This window comes from Coregonus clupeaformis, chromosome 33, assembly GCF_020615455.1.
Source record: "Coregonus clupeaformis isolate EN_2021a chromosome 33, ASM2061545v1, whole genome shotgun sequence".
Lineage (NCBI taxonomy): Eukaryota > Metazoa > Chordata > Actinopteri > Salmoniformes > Salmonidae > Coregonus > Coregonus clupeaformis.
The window spans coordinates 15,444,032-15,462,630 of record NC_059224.1 but is presented as its reverse complement, the minus strand read 5'-3'; the positions used below and the strand labels follow the sequence as shown (position 1 = coordinate 15,462,630).

At 43.7% G+C, this 18,599-nt stretch overlaps 1 protein-coding gene across 1 annotated transcript; it reads left to right on the top strand.

Moving 5' to 3' along the window:
* Positions 1 to 470: 470 nt before the first annotated feature.
* On the top strand, positions 471 to 3,805 carry LOC121549346 (leucine-rich repeat-containing protein 15). The gene is made up of 4 exons (XM_041861203.1): positions 471 to 770; positions 1,021 to 1,206; positions 1,491 to 2,189; positions 3,352 to 3,805. Exons 2-4 carry the CDS (start codon positions 1,023 to 1,025, stop codon positions 3,540 to 3,542), a joined length of 1,074 nt encoding a protein of 357 aa, XP_041717137.1. The 5' UTR covers positions 471 to 770; positions 1,021 to 1,022; the 3' UTR covers positions 3,543 to 3,805.
* Positions 3,806 to 18,599: the final 14,794 nt, after the last annotated feature.

Below are 18,599 nucleotides of genomic sequence, written 5' to 3'. Positions count from 1 at the left end.
GACTTTGGGAAATCCTGCTCTATCGCTGCTCTCCCCCTCCCTCTCTCTCAGCACTGGGCCCTGTGTATCAGAGAGTGACATGGGTGATGGCTCCTCTCCTCTCTCCCCTCATAAGGAATTACAGTTGAGAGAGTGACTTATTTTCTGTTTGTGTGCTGCTGCTGGGCTCCTCACGAGTCACATAACCTCAGTTTAATCTCCATGAAGATGGCTGTCACGGTGGCAGGGAGCCATGCCTTCTGAGGTACCCACCATCCTCTCTCTATGTCTTTGACACTCCAGAAGCTCCATGACATCAATCTGTGCGTATTTCACATATTATTCCTCTTGGCACCCCGGCCAAGTCAAACACACTTTACACTAGGCCCATGACTCTTCACAAACACAAACACGCCCACACACAAATGCAAACACGCACACAAATACAAACACACTGGCACACAGACTCACTGGCACATAGTGACTGGGGCATAGAGGAGTTCACTTGGCGGAGACTTCTCCGTTTGTGTGAGGTGGCTCGGATCCATAATCTGTGGATGCCATCTTTCTCCAGGGACTGTGACATTGCAGAGGTGTTGAGCTGGGAGTTTTACAGGCTGGCTGCTGTAGCTGGTGGGCAGACGTCTGGGCTAATTCACTCTGACTAGCAGGTAGTTACACGACAGCAGAACAGGCAGTTTAAGAAAATCTGACACTCGCTTTGAGAGGCAAAACAAAGTAGACGTCTTAAAGAAGAGGTTTTACTCTGACAAGTCGCACCAACTGTTCAGGTATGTACTGTTGAGAAAATATTGATCGGTCTCTAATAGCTAACATTAACTGTAGGCGTGTAGCAGTTCACTCTGCACTTGGATATTTTTTAGAGCATGCCTGCAAGATGTTAATTCTTAATACTCTCATCTAATTTAAATGGGATTATCTTAAATTGAATTTCTAATCATCCTTCCAACACAAACTAAATCGTCAAACTTAATCACTCTGCAAGTGCTGAAGACTTTATTTTCCCTGTGGGGGCAGTAGGCATGCAGCTGGTAGCCTGCTTAGCGGTGCTGGTGCTCTGGGTGGCAGAGGCTGTAGAGAATTGTCCCGATGTCTGTAAATGCACCAAGCAAACCAGCCCTGAAAGGTCAGAGGTCAACTGCCATAAGAAGGGGATGAGGAAGTTCCCCTCCAAACTGCCCCCAGATTCCTGGATTCTTAAAATGGGTGAGTCCACTGTTTGCAATTGTGGGAAAACCACCTTCCCACAAGCCTTGTTAAAAATAGGCTAAAGGATTGAAACTGAATCTCTCATTGAAATGTGATCAATATGCCCCTGATGGTGTTTTGCCAATAACCTGAAACTAAATATAAACTTTTTAAAGTATGTGCCAGCTATTTGTCTCGGAATCGATAGGCTCTTTTATTGACATAACCACAAGAAAGAGGCTGGTCTTACCATTTTCTGTTGTGATTTCTTTCTCATACTATTTCTGTGGTCGATGTCCCAGGCGAGAACAGAATGGTAGACCTCCCGCCAAACGTTCTGAAACCTATCCCCAAGATCGAAAGCATCAACTTGGAACGCAACGTCATCAAATCAATACACCCCCAGGCCTTTTCCGGAGCCCGGAGGCTGATGCTGCTCAACCTGTATGGGAATCAGATCAACAAACTCCCCCTGAAGGGCTTCCAGGACCTGCTCAACCTCCGCTTCCTCATGCTGGGCCAGAACCAGATCTCCAGTGTCAAAGCAGACATGTTCACAGGCATGAGGAACCTCTCAGACTTGGACCTGCCTCTCAACTCTCTGACTGCCCTCCCTTCCAACGCCTTCAAGCCCTTGATTGCCCTCAAGGTCCTGGACCTGGCCCTCAACCGCATCCAGAGAATCTCCACCAAGGGCTTTGTGGGCCTGACGGAGCTGCTGTTCCTCAACCTGGACAACAACAGCCTGAAGAGCATCCCGGCTGGGACCTTCAAGCCTCTGGCCTCCCTGGAGATGCTGGTGCTGGATAACAACCTGATGTCCACGCTGACCTCAGCCACTCTGGAGGGCCTGTCCAACCTGCAGGAGCTCTACCTCAGGAACAATGAGCTGGAGAGGCTGCCCCAAGACCTGTTCAGACACACACCCAAGCTTTCCCAGCTGGCCCTCAGTGGGAACAGGCTGAAGACTGTGGACGGAAACATGTTCACCCAGCTGTCTGGTAAGAGACTGATACTGTTCATCAAACTATTCTATATAGCCTTTTTTATTATATTTGTGAAATATATATGATGTGTCATATGTGTACTTTGTGCGTACCATAGAGAGTTAAAGGTCCAATGCAGCCGTTTTTTTTCTCAATATCAAATAATTTCTGGGTAACAATAAAGTACCTTACTGGGATTGTTTTCAATTAAAATGGTCAAAAAGAAACAAAAATAGCTTCTTAGCAAAGGGCAATTTCTCAATCAAGAATTTTGCTAAAACTGTCTGGGAGTGGTCTCAGTGGGGAGGAGAAAACTGAAAATGAGCTGTTATTGGCAGAGAGGTTTGGAACTCTCTTTCTTATTGGTCTATTAACTAATTTACCGCATCGTGATGCCACCATGGAAGGCCAAAACTCCATCCCACCAAAACAGGCTGAAACAGCTCTTACACTAAAAGGGCATTATGATAATTTTCACAATTTCACAGTATTATTCCAACCTCATAGTGTGGAAATATATAGGCAACTGCCAAAATAAAGGAAACACCAACATAAAGTGTCTTAATAGGGTGTTGGGCCTCCACGAGCCAGAACAGCTTCAATGCACCTTGGCATAGATTGTACAAGTGTCTGGAACTCTATTAGAGGGATGCAACACCATTCTTCCAAGATAAATTCCATAATTTGGTGTTTTGTTGATGGTGGTGGAAAATGCGGTCTCAGGCGCCGCTCCACAATCTCCCATCAGTGTTCAATTGGGTTGAGATCTGGTGACTGATTCAGCCATGGCATATGGTTTACATCGTTTTCATGCTCATGCCCTGTGGATGGGGGAATTGTCATCCTATGGGGGCATAGCCATGGTAGCCAAAATAATGGCCAGAATAATGGCCTGCCCAGCATTTTTATACATGACCCTAACATGATGGGATGTTAATTGCTTAATTAACTCAGGAACCACACTTGTGTGGAAGCACCTGCTTTCAATATACTTTGTATCCCTCACTTACTCAAGTGTGTCCATAATTTTGTTACCTGTATATAAAATGCAGAAAAATTACAGTTCTGACTGCACTGGGCCTTTTAGTTACATTTGGTAATACAAAGTCTTATCCATTTGGATTATGCATCTAATCTGCATCTAATCTGACTGTGATTCTGCGCTGCCTCCTACCAGGCCTGAAGGTGGTGTATCTCCATGACAATCCCTGGACATGTGACTGCAACATCAACGGCCTGGTGCGCTGGATGTCCCAGACCAAGGCCAACCTCTCCCCTTTGGAGTCCCTGAGGTGTGTTTCCCCGGCAGGTTACCGCGACAAAGCCCTCAATAGCCTCAAAGACCAGAATCTACGCTGCCGGGCCTAGACTGAAGCCACACCAACCCTTACAATGTGCTGCAATGCCTGCACTAGAGCCACACCAATCTTTAGTCTGTGCTGCCAAGACTAGAGCCAAACCAACCTTTACTCTACACCAGCATCCTGCATTAGCCACGGTCCTGCTACAGAGTTACCTGTTATACATCACTACTCTACTCAGTTATGGTCCAACGACAGCACAGTTACCCATTTCTGTACAACACCTACACTCTTAGAAAAAAGGGTTGCAAAGGGTTTCTTTGAGGAGGGATAGGGTTCTACCAATAACCGTTTTGATCTGAAGAACCCTTTTGGAAGACAAGGGTTCTTTGTAAGGCAAAGGGTTCTACCTAGAACCTTTAACATCATAAGAACCGTTTTTGGAAGAAAGGGTTCTTTGATAATTATTTGGAAGGCAAGAAGGGTTCTTTGGAAAGCAAGAAGGGTTATACATAGAACCATATATCATATTTCCCACCATGCTCTATTGCAGGGTGATTTTCAGAATTGTTTTAATATCTGTGTTTTTGCATGTACATTGATTGATTGATTAATGTTATGCTACACAAAGATAAATAGCATACATTTTTTTAAAACAAATCTAATCTGTTAGTAGTTGGACTTATTTCACCCGTTACTGAGATGGTTGTTCCAGTTTAGATGATTGAGGTAGTCTCAGTATTCAAACTTCCCTACCCTGGCAGTCATTTTGAATGCAGGTTGAGGGTGAAAAAAAATCCACTTGTTGGATATCCTAACTCTGGCTGGATTCCAATAGGAATTAAACATCACTGCAAGCCAGCATAATGTGACTTGCAGGCCTGATGTGGCCTGTAAACCAGGAGTTTCCTAACACCACTGTTAGGGTATAACTAGGCCCTCAAAGAAAGGCCTTATGATATACAGTGGGGAGAACAAGTATTTGATACACTGCCGATTTTGCAGGTCTTCCTACTTACAAAGCATGTAGAGGTCCAGAAAATCACATTGTATGATTTTTAAGTAATTAATTTGCATTTTATTGCATGACATAAGTATTTGATACATCAGAAAAGCAGAACTTAATATTTGGTACAGAAACCTTTGTTTGCAATTACAGAGATCATACGTTTCCTGTAGGTCTTGACCAGGTTTGCACATACTGCAGCAGGGATTTTGGCCCACTCCTCCATACAGACCTTCTCCAGATCCTTCAGGTTTCAGGGCTGTCGCTGGGCAATACGGACTTTCAGCTCCCTCCAAAGATTTTCTATTGGGTTCAGGTCTGGAGACTGGCTAGGCCACTCCAGGACCTTGAGATGCTTCTTACGGAGCCACTCCTTAGTTGCCCTGGCTGTGTGTTTCGGGTCGTTGTCATGCTGGAAGACCCAGCCACGACCCATCTTCAATGCTCTTACTGAGGGAAGGAGGTTGTTGGCCAAGATCTCGCAATACATGGCCCCATCCATCCTCCCCTCAATACGGTGCAGTCGTCCTGGCCCCTTTGCAGAAAAGCATCCCCAAAGAATGATGTTTCCACCTCCATGCTTCACGGTTGGGATGGTGTTCTTGGGGTTGTACTCATCCTTCTTCTTCCTCCAAACACGGCGAGTGGAGTTTAGACCAAAAAGCTCTATTTTTGTCTCATCAGACGACATTACCTTCTCCCATTCCTCCTCTGGATCATCCAGATGGTCATTGGCAAACTTCAGACGGGCCTGGACATGCGCTGGCTTGAGCAGGGGGACCTTACGTGCGCTGCAGGATTTTAATCCATGACGGCGTAGTGTGTTACTAATGGTTTTCTTTGAGACTGTGGTCCCAGCTCTCTTCAGGTCATTGACCAGGTCCTGCCGTGTAGTTCTGGGCTGATCCCTCACCTTCCTCATGATCATTGATGCCCCACAAGGTGAGAGCTTGCATGAAGCCCCAGACCGAGGGTGATTGACCGTCATCTTGAACTTCTTCCATTTTCTAATAATTGCGCCAACAGTTGTTGCCTTCTCACCAAGCTGCTTGCCTATTGTCCTGTAGCCCATCCCAGCCTTGTGCAGGTCTACAATTTTATCCCTGATGTCCTTACACAGCTCTCTGGTCTTGGCCATTGGGAGAGGTTGGAGTCTGTTTGATTGAGTGTGTGGACAGGTGTCTTTTATACAGGTAACGAGTTCAAACAGGTGCAGTTAATACAGGTAATGAGTGGAGAACAGGAGGGCTTCTTAAAGAAAAACTAACAGGTCTGTGAGAGCCGGAATTCTTACTGGTTGGTAGGTGATCAAATACTTCTGTCATGCAATAAAATGCAAATTAATTACTTAAAAATCATACAATATGATTTTCTGGATTTTTGTTTTAGATTCCGTCTCTCACAGTTGAAGTGTACTTATGATAAAAATTACAGACCTCTACATGCTTTGTAAGTAGGAAAACCTGCAAAATCGGCAGTGTATCAAATGCTTGTTCTCCCCACTGTATGTAATGTATTGTCATAAATAAGTTAATTTTAAAGGCTAATAAGGCTGGTGGAACCGTTTGTAGAGGGTTCTAGGAAGAACCCTCCAAAGATAAAAGGGTTCTCAGTAGAACCTTTCATAGAGGGTTCTAGGTAAAACCAAACAGGGGGTTCTATGAAGAACCCTACATAAAGGGTTACAGGGAGAAGCCTCTGCAAAAAGGGTTCCTAGCACCAAAAAGGGTTCCCTTATGGGGACAAACAGAAGAACCCTATATGGTTCTACTTAGCACCTTTTTTTCTAAGAGTGTACTGCAGCCATCGTCCAACAACACTGTTGCCTTTTGCTGTGCAACACCCACACTAGCCATGGTCCAGCCACAGACTTACCTGTCATTGTGCAACACCTACGCAGCCACGGCCCAACAACTGACAACTGTACAGTTAGCTATTACAGTACAACCATAAGCCAAAGATATTATAACTGTATAAGCGAAAGAGAAAGAAGAACAAAAAGGGATATGTAATAGCTTACCCTGAGCTTTCTGTAATTGAGGCGTTCAACTTTCCATCAACCCCAAACATATAATTTACATCTTCGTTAAACTTGCTATTATTGAGGCACGTTGAGAAACATGCTTCTGTAATATCCTCTGTAATATTGCATTCATCTGTGCTCCTGTTTTAGTTTCTTAATCTTGCATATTTTATATTATCTGAAGTAAATTAATTTCTAGTGTTTCTTTACAGTAATATCCTATGCTGATATCATCATAACATAAGCTTGTTTTCATGACTCAATATGTATATAAGGCAATTATATTATTCCACAGATATGCAATCATTTTATGCTTATTAGTTTGATATCTTTGACGATTTGCCTATGTTTCTGAGCTGGTCACTGTAGATTGTAGTTAGTTGATCTCCTAATCTAAACATACAGTATCTCATTGTTTCCATTGAGTGAAACATATGCTATTGCATTAGTACAATCCTAAAACAGCATTTACTCAGTCTGTTGTCTAATTGATTTCATACTGTATGTACATTTTGAAATAAAGGCCATTGTGCAATGAACAGCATGTCAACCCTCACAGTGACTGTAGTGCAGTGGTTCTTGTTTATACACATTATTTCATCACATCAAGAGTTATTCAAGCCTTTATACCAACTGCAACATTTTTCAGAAGTTCAGAAAAAGCAGCTATTTTCCGCTCCAACCATTTTTTGGAGAGCAGTGCTGCTTCAAAGAGGGAAAGTAGGTTAAAACGTGTGACGGTAAACTCCCATTACCACCTGAGAAGGAATTCCTCATTGGATTGTTACAGCTGAATAAGCTTCCATAGAAATCCTAGTTCCACCTCCACATTCCAGAGTCAGACAGACTGCTGAGGCAGCACAGACCTGAGCGTCCAGGCAGGCCCTACAACATGGCACAGTTCTGTTTCAAACTGACACTAAACGGCTTTACCTTTACATGGCTGCCTTTCTATATTAGCAGCAACAACATAAGGTAGTGGTATAGTAGGCCTATAGTACATGGTGAAAATAGGCTATTATGTAACTGGCATTCTACAGCTCAGAATTATACTGTACATCAAAGTATTTTTGGATCATCTGTATTGGTATAGAAAATGACAACTAAAAACAAACCAATTATGAACAGTGATGCATAAGAAATAATAAATACATGTCATTTACTAGCTCCAAAAGTATATATGGCTGAATCCTGGTTGTCCATCATCTCACAGTGCTGATAGAGTAAACCATCAGATGGTGTTGGAAGGAACAGTTGTAAAACCCTGCTAGCCAGGTGCCAACAGGTAAGCTTTCTAATGATGCTTACTCACCTGACCAATCCCAACCACATGCTCCACATTTTGGCATAGGATAGAATCGGTAACATAATCAAGAGCAGAAATACACTGTAGAATATGGGGAATAACAGTGTAGGCTATAATGACCAATATATGGTGTAAATGACCAATATATGGTGCAGTAGTACAGTAAATATGTCATACATGTGGATGGGTATGGCCACTGGTTATATAAGTGTTTTGAAGAAAAACACAAAGTTGGCTGCTCAGAAGTCAGAAAAACGATCCACTAAAATGTGCAGTTTATGCTTAAACAGTAACTTTATAAGAGGTTTTAAAAATAGGTTATATTTGACTCAACGTTCCATGATGTAGAGTAAGGCATTGCTGTAGGCAGAATAGATGGATGCAGTTCAATGCATGATTAATATAATTCACCAATACATTTCTTGGTAGTCCAAAAAATATTGCTACATTGTTTGCTGCCTCCACCCATTCGGGATGCACTGTTTCAGTTTCAATGACTCAATATTTTTGACAAAAACGGATGACTGTAACTAAGGCTGGGAATGTCAATACAATCAAACGAGCAAGGGCAATGATCACAAGTCAGTCATAGGCTAATAGGCTAGTGCACGTGTCAAACACAAGGCCCGTGGGCCGAATAGGATTCACAAGCGAGTATAAATAAGTCAACAGTTGAGTCATCTACTTTATGAAATTACAGCCTGATGCGCTTGCATCGATTAATTCAACTTCAACTGCCCTGCTTTCTTCAATTGCGCTGCTTTCGTGTGTCTCGTTTACAGCGCGCAGCAGAGGGAAAGTGTACAGACAGATGCCACAGTCCTAGCTACACTACTAAAATGTTGCAATCTGGCTTCGGTTTTTCAATCTTGACAATGAATAACCAAAATAATAAACCTGCAACAAAACACCTTTCAAAGGAGAAACATGTAGGCCTATTACAGCAATATTTGAGCATTAGGCTGGCTACTCAATTACAATATATTTTGAGTGCACCATACAGCAATGCTGCATTCAACCACGCCAGTGATCCATGCGGTGCAAAAAAATGTAAAACACGTTTTAAGTTTAAATGTTACAACAACCTATAGCTACGTATTTGTTATTTGGAGTTATTCAATACTTTTTGATTAGGGTCACAGCATATTATGCACATCTGCAAGCAAAGCAGCAATGGCTGGACAAATATTATTTATCTCTTCTTTAGTTTTAATATGTTAAAATGCTCTACAGTGCCTTGCAAAAGTATTCATCCCCCTTGGCGTTTTTCCTATTTTGTTACATTACAACCTGTAATTTAAATTGATTTTTATTTGTATTTCATGTAATGGACATACACAAAATAGTCAAAATTGGTGAAGTGAAATAAATAACTTGTTTCAGAAAATTATACAAAATAAATAACGGAAAAGTGGTGCGTGCATATGTATTCACCCCCTTTGCTATGAAGCCCCTAAATAAGATCTGGTGCAACCAATTACCTTCAGAGTGTCACATGATCTGTCACATGATCTCAGTATATATACACCTGTTCTGAAAGGGCCCAGAGTCTGCAACACCACTAAGCAAGGGGCACCACCAAGCAAGTGGCATCATGAAGTTTAAGGAGCTCTTCAAACAGGTCAGGGACAAAGTTGTGGAGAAGTACAGATCAGGGATGGGTTATAAAAAAATATCTAAAACTTTGAACATCCCACGGAGAACCATTAAATCCATTATTAAAAAATGGAAAGAATATGGCAGCACAACAAATCTGCCAAAACCAAAACTCACGGACCAGGCAAGGAGGGCATTAATCAGAGAGGCAACAAAGAGACCAAAGATAACCCTGAAGGAGCTGCAAAGCTCCACAGCAGAGACTGGAGTATCTATCCATAGGACCACTTTAAGCTGTACACTCCACAGAGCTGGGCTTTACAGAAGAGTGGCCAGAAAAAAGCCATTGCTTAAAGAAAAAAATAAGCAAACACGTTTGATGTTCACCAAATGCCATGTGGGAGACTCCCCAAACATATGGAAGAAGGTATTCTGGTCAGATGAGACTAAATTTGAGCTTTTTGGCCATCAAGGAAAACGCTATGTCTGGCACAAACCCAACACCTCTCATCACCCCGAGAACACCATCCCCACAGTGAAGCATGGTGGTGGCAGCATCATGCTTTGGGGATGTTTTTCATCATTTAAATTTTTAAATTTTTAGTCATTTAGCAGACTGGCAGGGAGTGGGAAACTCGTCAGAATTGAAGGAATGATGGATGGCGCTAAATACAGGGACATCCTTGAGGGAAACCTGTTTCAGTCTTCCAGAGATTTGAGACTGGGACAGAGGTTCACCTTCCAGCAGGACACTGACCCTAAGCATACTGCTAAAGCAACACTCGAATGGTTTAATGGGAAACATTGAAATGTATTGGAATGGCCTAGTCAAAGCCCAGACCTCAATCCAATTGAGAATCTGTGGTATGACTTAAAGATTGCTGTACACAAGCGGAACCACTCCAACTTGAAGGAGAGAGAATGAGAGTGAGAGAGACAGTAGTAGAGAATGAAACATAGTAGTAGAGGAGGAAGACAACTAGAAAGGACACAGTAGCCTAGTAGAGAGAGGAGACAGCAGTAGCACTTGGCTAGCTACATTTGTGTTTTGTTTTTACATACTGGTAACCAGAGTAGTTCAAGGGAATTCGGGACATGGGTGACTAGTTAATGTTAGCTTGGCTCTCTCTGTGTGTTCGTGCCGTGGGAGGACGGGTTTCTTCGTAGGCAGAAAGCAATGGCTAGCTAGTATGCTAACTATTCTAGCTAACTAACTGGCTGAATAAGTTGACGACGGACTCGCTCAAGCTGTCGGGACTAACCCACAACGTTAGACATGGACACGAATGATCTGCTTGGCGTGTTGACACACTGGTGGTTTGTTGTGGCCGAGTATTGGTGCTAAACCGTGTTGTTGGAGTCCGGCATGCTAGTTGGCTGTGGCGTCCTATGACCAGGTGCCCTGGACGGTTTTCACGGAAGAATACTGTACCAAGTTAGCTAGCTGAATAAACTAAGTTAGTATATTCCTAGAAAACATTGAACCGCTGTAGTTTACAACAATTATAGTTTCTGAGGTGGAAGTTGGGAGAGTTATATTTGGGTGTTTCAGTGAAATGTAAGTGAGGGAGGCCCCGCTCTCTCGCTTTCCCAGATGGTTAGTTCATTTCATTCCGATCTCCTTTGCATTATTGTAGCCATTTTCTGTAGCCTGTCAACTATGCCTCTGTCTATCCCTGTTCTCTCCTCTCCGCACAGGCTATACAAACGCCTCACACCGCGTGGCTGCTGCCTCTCTAACCTGGTGGTCCCTGCACGCACGACCCACGTGGAGTTCTAGGTCTCCGGCAGCCTCAGGAACTGCCGTTCTGCGGCCAACAAGGCAGAGTTCATCTCAGCCTATGCTACCCTCCAGTCCCTCGACTTCTTGGCGCTGGCGGAAACATGGATTACCACTGAAAACACTGCTACTCCTACTGCTCTCTCCTCGTCTGACCATGTGTTCTCAAATACCCCGAGAGCATCTGGTCAGAGGGGTGGTGGCACAGGAATCCTAATCTCTCCCAAGTGGACATTCTCTCTTTTTCCCCTGACCCATCTGTCTATCTCCTCATTTGAATTCCATGCTGTCACAGTCACTAGCCCATTCAAGCTTAACATCCTTGTCATTTATCGCCCTCCAGGTTCCCTTGGAGAGTTCATCAATGAGCTTGACGCCTTGATAAGTTCCTTTCCTGAGGATGGCTCACCCCTCACAGTTCTGGGTGACTTCAACCTCCCTACGTCTACCTTTGACTCATTTCTCTCTGCCTCCTTCTTTCCACTCCTCTCCTCTTTTGACCTCACCCTCTCACCGTCCCCCTACTCACAAGGCAGGCAATACGCTTGACCTCATCTTTACTAGATGCTGTTCTTCTACTAATCTCACTGCAACTCCCCTCCATGTCTCCGACCACTACTTTGTATCCTTTTCTCTCTCGCTCTCCTCCAACACTACTCACTCTGCCCCTACTCAGATGGCAATGCGCCGTCGCAACCTTTGCTCTCTCTCTCCCGCTACTCTCTCCTCTTCCATCCTATCATCTCTTCCCTCTGCTCAATCCTTCTCCCTCCAATCTCCTGATTCTGCCTCCTCAACCCTCCTCTCCTCCCTTTCTGCATCCTTTGACTCTCTATGTCCCTTATCCTCCCGGCCGGCTCGGTCCTCCCCACCTGCTCCGTGGCTTGACGACTCATTGCGAGCTCACAGAACAGGGCTCCGGGCAGCCGAGCGGAAATGGAGGAAAACTAGACTCCCTGCGGACCTGGCATCTTTTCACTCCCTCCTCTCTACATTTTCTTCATCTGTTTCTGCTGCTAAAGCCACTCTACCACTCTAAATTCCAAGCATCTGCCTCTAACCCTAGGAAGCTCTTTGCCACCTTCTCCTCCCTGCTGAATCCTCCTCCACCCCCCACTCCCTCTCTGTGGATGACTTCGTCAACCATTTTGAAAAGAAGGTTGATGACATCCGATCCTCGTTTGTTAAGTCAAATGACACTGCTGGTCCTGCTCACACTGCCCTACCCTTTGCTTTGACTTCTTTCTCCCCTCTCTCTCCAGATGAAATCTTGCGACTTGTGACGGCCAGCCGCCCAACAACCTGCCCGCTTGACCCTATCCCCTCCTCTCTTCTCCAGACCATCTCCGGTGACCTTCTCCCTTACCTCACCTCGCTCATCAACTCATCCTTGACCGCTGGCTATGTCCCTTCCATCTTCAAGAGAGCGAGAGTTGCACCGCTTCTCAAAAAACCAACACTCGATCCCTCTGATGTCAACAACTACAGACCAGTATCCCTTCTTTCTTTTCTCTCCAAAACTCTTGAGCGTGCTGTCTCTAGCCAACTCTCTTGCTATCTCTCTCAGATTGACCTTCTTGATCCAAACCAGTCAGGTTTCAAGACTGGTCATTCAACTGAGACTGCTCTTCTCTGTGTCACGGAGGCTCTCCGCACTGCTAAAGCTAACTCTCTCTCCTCTGCTCTTTTCCTTCTAGACCTGTCTGCTGCCTTTGATACTGTGAACCATCAGATCCTCCTCTCCACCCTCTCCGAGTTGGGCATCTCCGGTGCGGCTCACTCTTGGATTGCGTCCTACCTGACCGGTCGCTCCTACCAAGTGGCGTGGCGAGAATCTGTCTCCACACCACGTGCTCTCACCATGGTGTCCCCCAGGGCTCAGTTCTAGGCCCTCTCCTATTCTCGCTATACACCAAGTCACTTGGCTCTGTCATATCCTCACATGGCCTCTCCTATCATTGCTACGCAGACGACACACAACATCTTTCCCCCTTCTGATAACCAGGTGGCGAATCGCATCTCTGCATGTCTGGCAGACATATCAGTGTGGATGACGGATCACCACCTCAAGCTGAACCTCGGCAAGACGGAGCTGCTCTTCCTCCCGGGGAAGGACTGCCCGTTCCATGATCTCGCCATCACAGTTGACAACTCCGTTGTGTCCTCCTCCCAGAGTGCGAAGAGCCTTGGCGTGACCCTGGACAACACCCTGTCGTTCTCCGCTAACATCAAGGCGGTGACCCGATCCTGTAGGTTCATGCTCTACAACATTTGGAGAGTACGACCCTGCCTTACACAGGAAGCGGCACAGGTCCTAATCCAGGAACTTGTCATCTCCCGTCTGGATTACTGCAACTTGCTGTTGGCTGGGCTCCCTGTCTGTGCCATTAAACCCCTACAACTCATCCAGAATGCCGCAGCCCGTCTGGTGTTCAACCTTCCCAAGTTCTCTCACGTCACCCCGCTCCTCCGCACACTCCACTGGCTTCCAGTTGAAGCTCGCATCTGCTACAAGACCAAGGTGCTTGCCTACGGAGCTGTGAGGGGAACGGCACCTCCATATATTCAGGCTCTGATCAGTCCCTACACCCAAACGAGGGCATTGCGTTCATCCACATCTGGCCTGCTGCCCCCCTTACCTCTGCGGAAGCACAGTTCCCGCTCAGCCCAGTCAAAACGGTTCGCTGCTCTGGCACCCCAATGGTGGAACAAGCTCCCTCACAACGCTAGGACAGCGGAGTCACTCACCACCTTCCGGAGACACTTGAAACCCCACCTCTTTAAGGAATACCTTATTCTCCCGAGTGGCGCAGTGGTCTAAGGCACTGCATCGCAGTGCTAGCTGTGCCACTAGAGATCCTGGTTCGAATCCAGGCTCTGTCATAGCCGGCCGTGACCGGGAGACCCATGGGGTGACGCACAATTGGCCCAGCGTCGTCCAGGGTAGGGGAGGGAATGGCCGGCAGGGTTGTGGGTTTGTTTCCCACGGGGGGCCAGTATGAAAAAAATAAATAATAATAATAATAATGTTTGCACTCACTAACTGTAAGTCGCTCTGGATAAGAGCGTCTGCTAAATGACGTAAATGTAAATGTAAGGAGCTGGACAAAAATCCCAGTGGCTTGATGTGCCAAGCTTATAGAGACATACCCCAAGATACTTGCAGCTGTAATTGCTGCAAAAGGTGGCTCTACAAAGTATTGACTTTGGGGGGGGTGAATAGTTATGCACGCTCAAGTTTTCTGTTTCACCCAAAAAAAAAATTTTGCATCTTCAAAGTGGTAGGCATGTTGTGTAAATCAAATGATACAAACCCCCCAAAAATCAATTTTAATTCCAGGTTGTAAGGCAACAAAATAGGAAAAATGCCAAAGGGGGTGAATACTTTCGCAAGCCACTGTATGTACATAAGTGGACATTATAAAGGGCCATATTCCTTCTAACAGAACAATGGCCATATGTCTGACCTGCACATATTTTCAATATGGCCTGTGCGCTGATTGATTTTGACACCCCTGGGCTAGCATATCTATGTATGTAGCTAGCTATTTATTTGGCAGAATCTTCACAAATTGCTTACTATACGTCATTCCCAAACATTCCATGAATTCATGAAAATGTGAAAATGACCATATCTAAGTGCTCTCTTGTCAGAAAATGTAAAAACAAAATCATATTCTTCCTGGGGGATGTATATGAACAGATTTTAATAAGATTTCATGTTGCTAAAAAGCTGTCAGTTCCACTTTAAAGTCAAGAGAGCTACTGCTCCAAATCACTTTGACACATTGAATCTAGAACATAAAGCTTTATGACGTGGTTTACTCTCAACCCCATAACAAACTAGAGGTGTCAAACAGAATATGTTGTTGTCACATTGTAGCCAAAGGCACATTGCACACAAAGCTGTACATTTCTTCAACCAAGAACACAAGAGACACATCGCACTGTGCTGCAAATCCTTCTGTACAAGATGCATCTGTAACATCCCATTTTCCACATGGTTACCATGGAAACCCTTACTTATGGATGCGACTCCCATGGTTGGGCTGCTTTTTTATGCTTCTCCTGCATAGCTGGCTGTCAGTTGTTTAACCTTCCTTCAACTACCTCTCATAAATCTATACATGCATTGGAAAATCATTGTTGAAGTGGTGGGAAATACAACACTATTACTATATGAATTCAAATAAACCAGTCAACTGAATTGACGAAACATGCTTAACATCAAAAGGGTTTGTAAGGTAATTTCAAACCTTTATAGGACAAACACGGTTGAATAAAATATTGTATTCTACACTCTTAGAAAAAAGGGATCCAAAAGGGTTATTCGGCTGTCCCCATAGGATAACCCTTTTTGTTCCAGGTAGAACCCTTTTTGGTTACAGGTAGAACTCTTTTGGATTCCATGTAGAACCCTCTGTGGAAAGGGCTCTACATGGAACCAAAAAGGGATCTTCAAAGGGTTCTCCTTTGCACCTTTTTAATAGTGTACTGTACGTAGAATTGGGCTGCAGACAACAGCCCATGGGCCATGTTGTAATATCTGTTGTCTGATATACTTCACAACCCACTCTCACATTCCCATCATGATGGATCAGGCCAGGGACAGCTGACAGGGTTGGAGAGGCAGCTCAAAACTCATAAAGATAAATAAACAAGTTAATTACATTTGGGTTAATGCGTGGATGTTGCAAAATCAGCGGCCGCAATTCTAAATTGTGTGGCAAGCTGCACTTGGATAGAACAGATCACAGAGAGGGGAAAGCTGTAGAAAGACTTGGTTGATAAACTATGTTGATGTAAAATACTACTGTAGCAGGCCTGAGGACAACACACTGTTATTGTGACAGCATTTTAAATAATATGTATGTCCTTGTGATACCATTATGATCCTGTCAGTATGGTTCAAATGTTATAATTTTGTATCTCCCACCCCCTACTACTTCCTCTCATAAATGGTTTATTTAAATTAAGTAAAAATCTGCATTAATTCTCTGAAATGTTCCTCTGGAGGGTTCATTTTGATGACTGAAACATTAAAAACGCTGAATTCATGGTACTTAATGAGCTTGATGATTAAATTGACTGGTGAGTACAGAGAGTGTAAGGGTTGGTGTGAGGTGTGACCCAGGTGCGGTGCAGGATAGACAGTAAGCAGTAGGCAAGGATGGTGAAACAAGGATCTTTACTGGTGGTCCAAAAGCCAGGATACAAAACAACGGACTATTCACGAAACAAATGAGGAGCACATAGGTCTCCAAAAAACAGGTTGACAGCAAGCAATACAAAATACTAACTCTGACTGGAAAAACACAATGACACAGGGAGAACACTTCTCGAGTACCTGTAACTCCGTCACGTGATCCGACACTGATACGTACTGCTTGACATCAAGGAACTAGCAGAGAAAACTGAGCAAGGGAACACAGGGAAGTGAGGGCAAAAATACACAGGTGAATCAGATAGCCACAGGTGACACCAATAGGCATATAATTAGTCCCGACTGTGAGTGAGGAGGTGCCTATGGTCAGAGGGTGACACCTAGTGGGTCGCTCCGGAACTGCGACCCACTCCTGTAACAAGAGTGTGTTTAACTACCAGCAAACGCTCTCTGATAGTTCAAGGGCATGCCAGAACACTTCCCTCTTTGTACATGGAGGAGTGTTCAGGTTCACACTTCAATGCTTTCACGAATTTAAAACATGCTGATAGCCCCCGTTGTGGGATTCTGAATTAATGAAATGTAGACTTTTCTTAATAGTCAAAAGTTGACAGTTGAATGTTACCACATACCGTTCAGCAGTAAGTACCTGTACGTCAGTAGGTTGTTCTGCTTCAGTGTAAGAGTGTAAAAATTCAACTTTTTAGTAATTAATTTAGGCCTGTAAATTTGAGAGACACATGAGCTTAAGGAAAGGATGTTGAGGGTTGCTTTAGCTCTTCTTGTGCCAAAACTTCAACCCAAACGTACAGAAGGAAACATCAAGCTTGTCATATTGATTTGAAACACGTAGAATCATATTAATCTAACATGCTTATTACTGATTTAACATGACTACATAATGCAGGAGAACACAACACTTAAACTGGGGATGCTCAGGACTGAGAAGCACAGTATTTAGGAAGTCTTCATGGCTACACATAAAGTATTTGGCTAGTAATAACACAATGGTGTCTTGAAAATGTGCATTATTTGTCCTTCCACTAAAAATCACTTTTAGCATGAATATTTTTTGGGTCTGATCTCCCTTGACTTTAATGCATGATTAAAGGGTTTAGAAAACACAATAAAAGTCGACAAATTGCGGAGATATAGCCCCGGATGCCAGATTACGTTCAAGTTATATCTACATCTCACTGTGAGATGAATTATGAAACATTTCATTCCCACACAAAGCTATTCAATATTAAATGAACATTAAAGAACTTGTAAATGGGATTGCAAGGGTTGGCAGACCCACAACAGGGACACACTTATGACCAGGGCATCTCACCATGCAGTAAGAGATTGTAGAAGAGCAGACATAAAACAAACCCAAAACAGTAGAAAATGTGTCTACCACTACAATCCTATAGTCTAGGTCTAGGAAGTCTAGAGTTATCTTAGAAAACTTAATTTCAGTTCTCTCCAAGCAAAAGTCTCAGTCTGGCACCAAGGATACAGCATCATTACAAGGCCAGTTTGGGTTTGAAATTTGTTCAACCCCTGAATGTTTGTCCAATTACTTGAATTTCTCTCAGAATTTCTCATGGATAGAGTGGTTCCTCTCCAATGGTCAGGTAATCTAGATCCTAGCATCTCAGACGATTAGATCTGGCCTTAGATGTAGTTGGACCAATTCTCCAGTTAATATACTGTACTAATACTCCAGTACTAAAGCCAAGTTGTTTCTGGATGGAGTACTGTTAAACAGAGTCTCTGTTGTCTCTAAAGTATGAGAATTGCACTTTTTGAACACAAGCTACTCGAAAATTCAATGTTCTTAGTAAATGATTCATGCTCCTAATATATTTATAGATGCATCCGTGCATTCAACGATGATTGACATGGATTAAATTAATTTAGAGTGATTAGATACAGTTAGATAACGTCTGCAGATTACCTTCTTAAAATGCTATGAAAAATGAATTAGTGACGATGAAAGAATTGCATTTATGCCAATCATGATTGTCACTGTAAATTATTAATAACACTATTGTTACTCCCAAGACACATTTTGTATGATGATGGTGATGCCTGTTACCTGCTAAGTGATTAATATTCATACACAGATTAATAATACCTGCTTTGCCCCACCTGTAACAACATCACACATCTCTCCCTTGTATTGCCTGTATCATGAGCTGATATTTAATTGAGGAAATTCTTTCATCAAACCAGGCTTTCTGAGAAAACTGGAGCAGAATAAT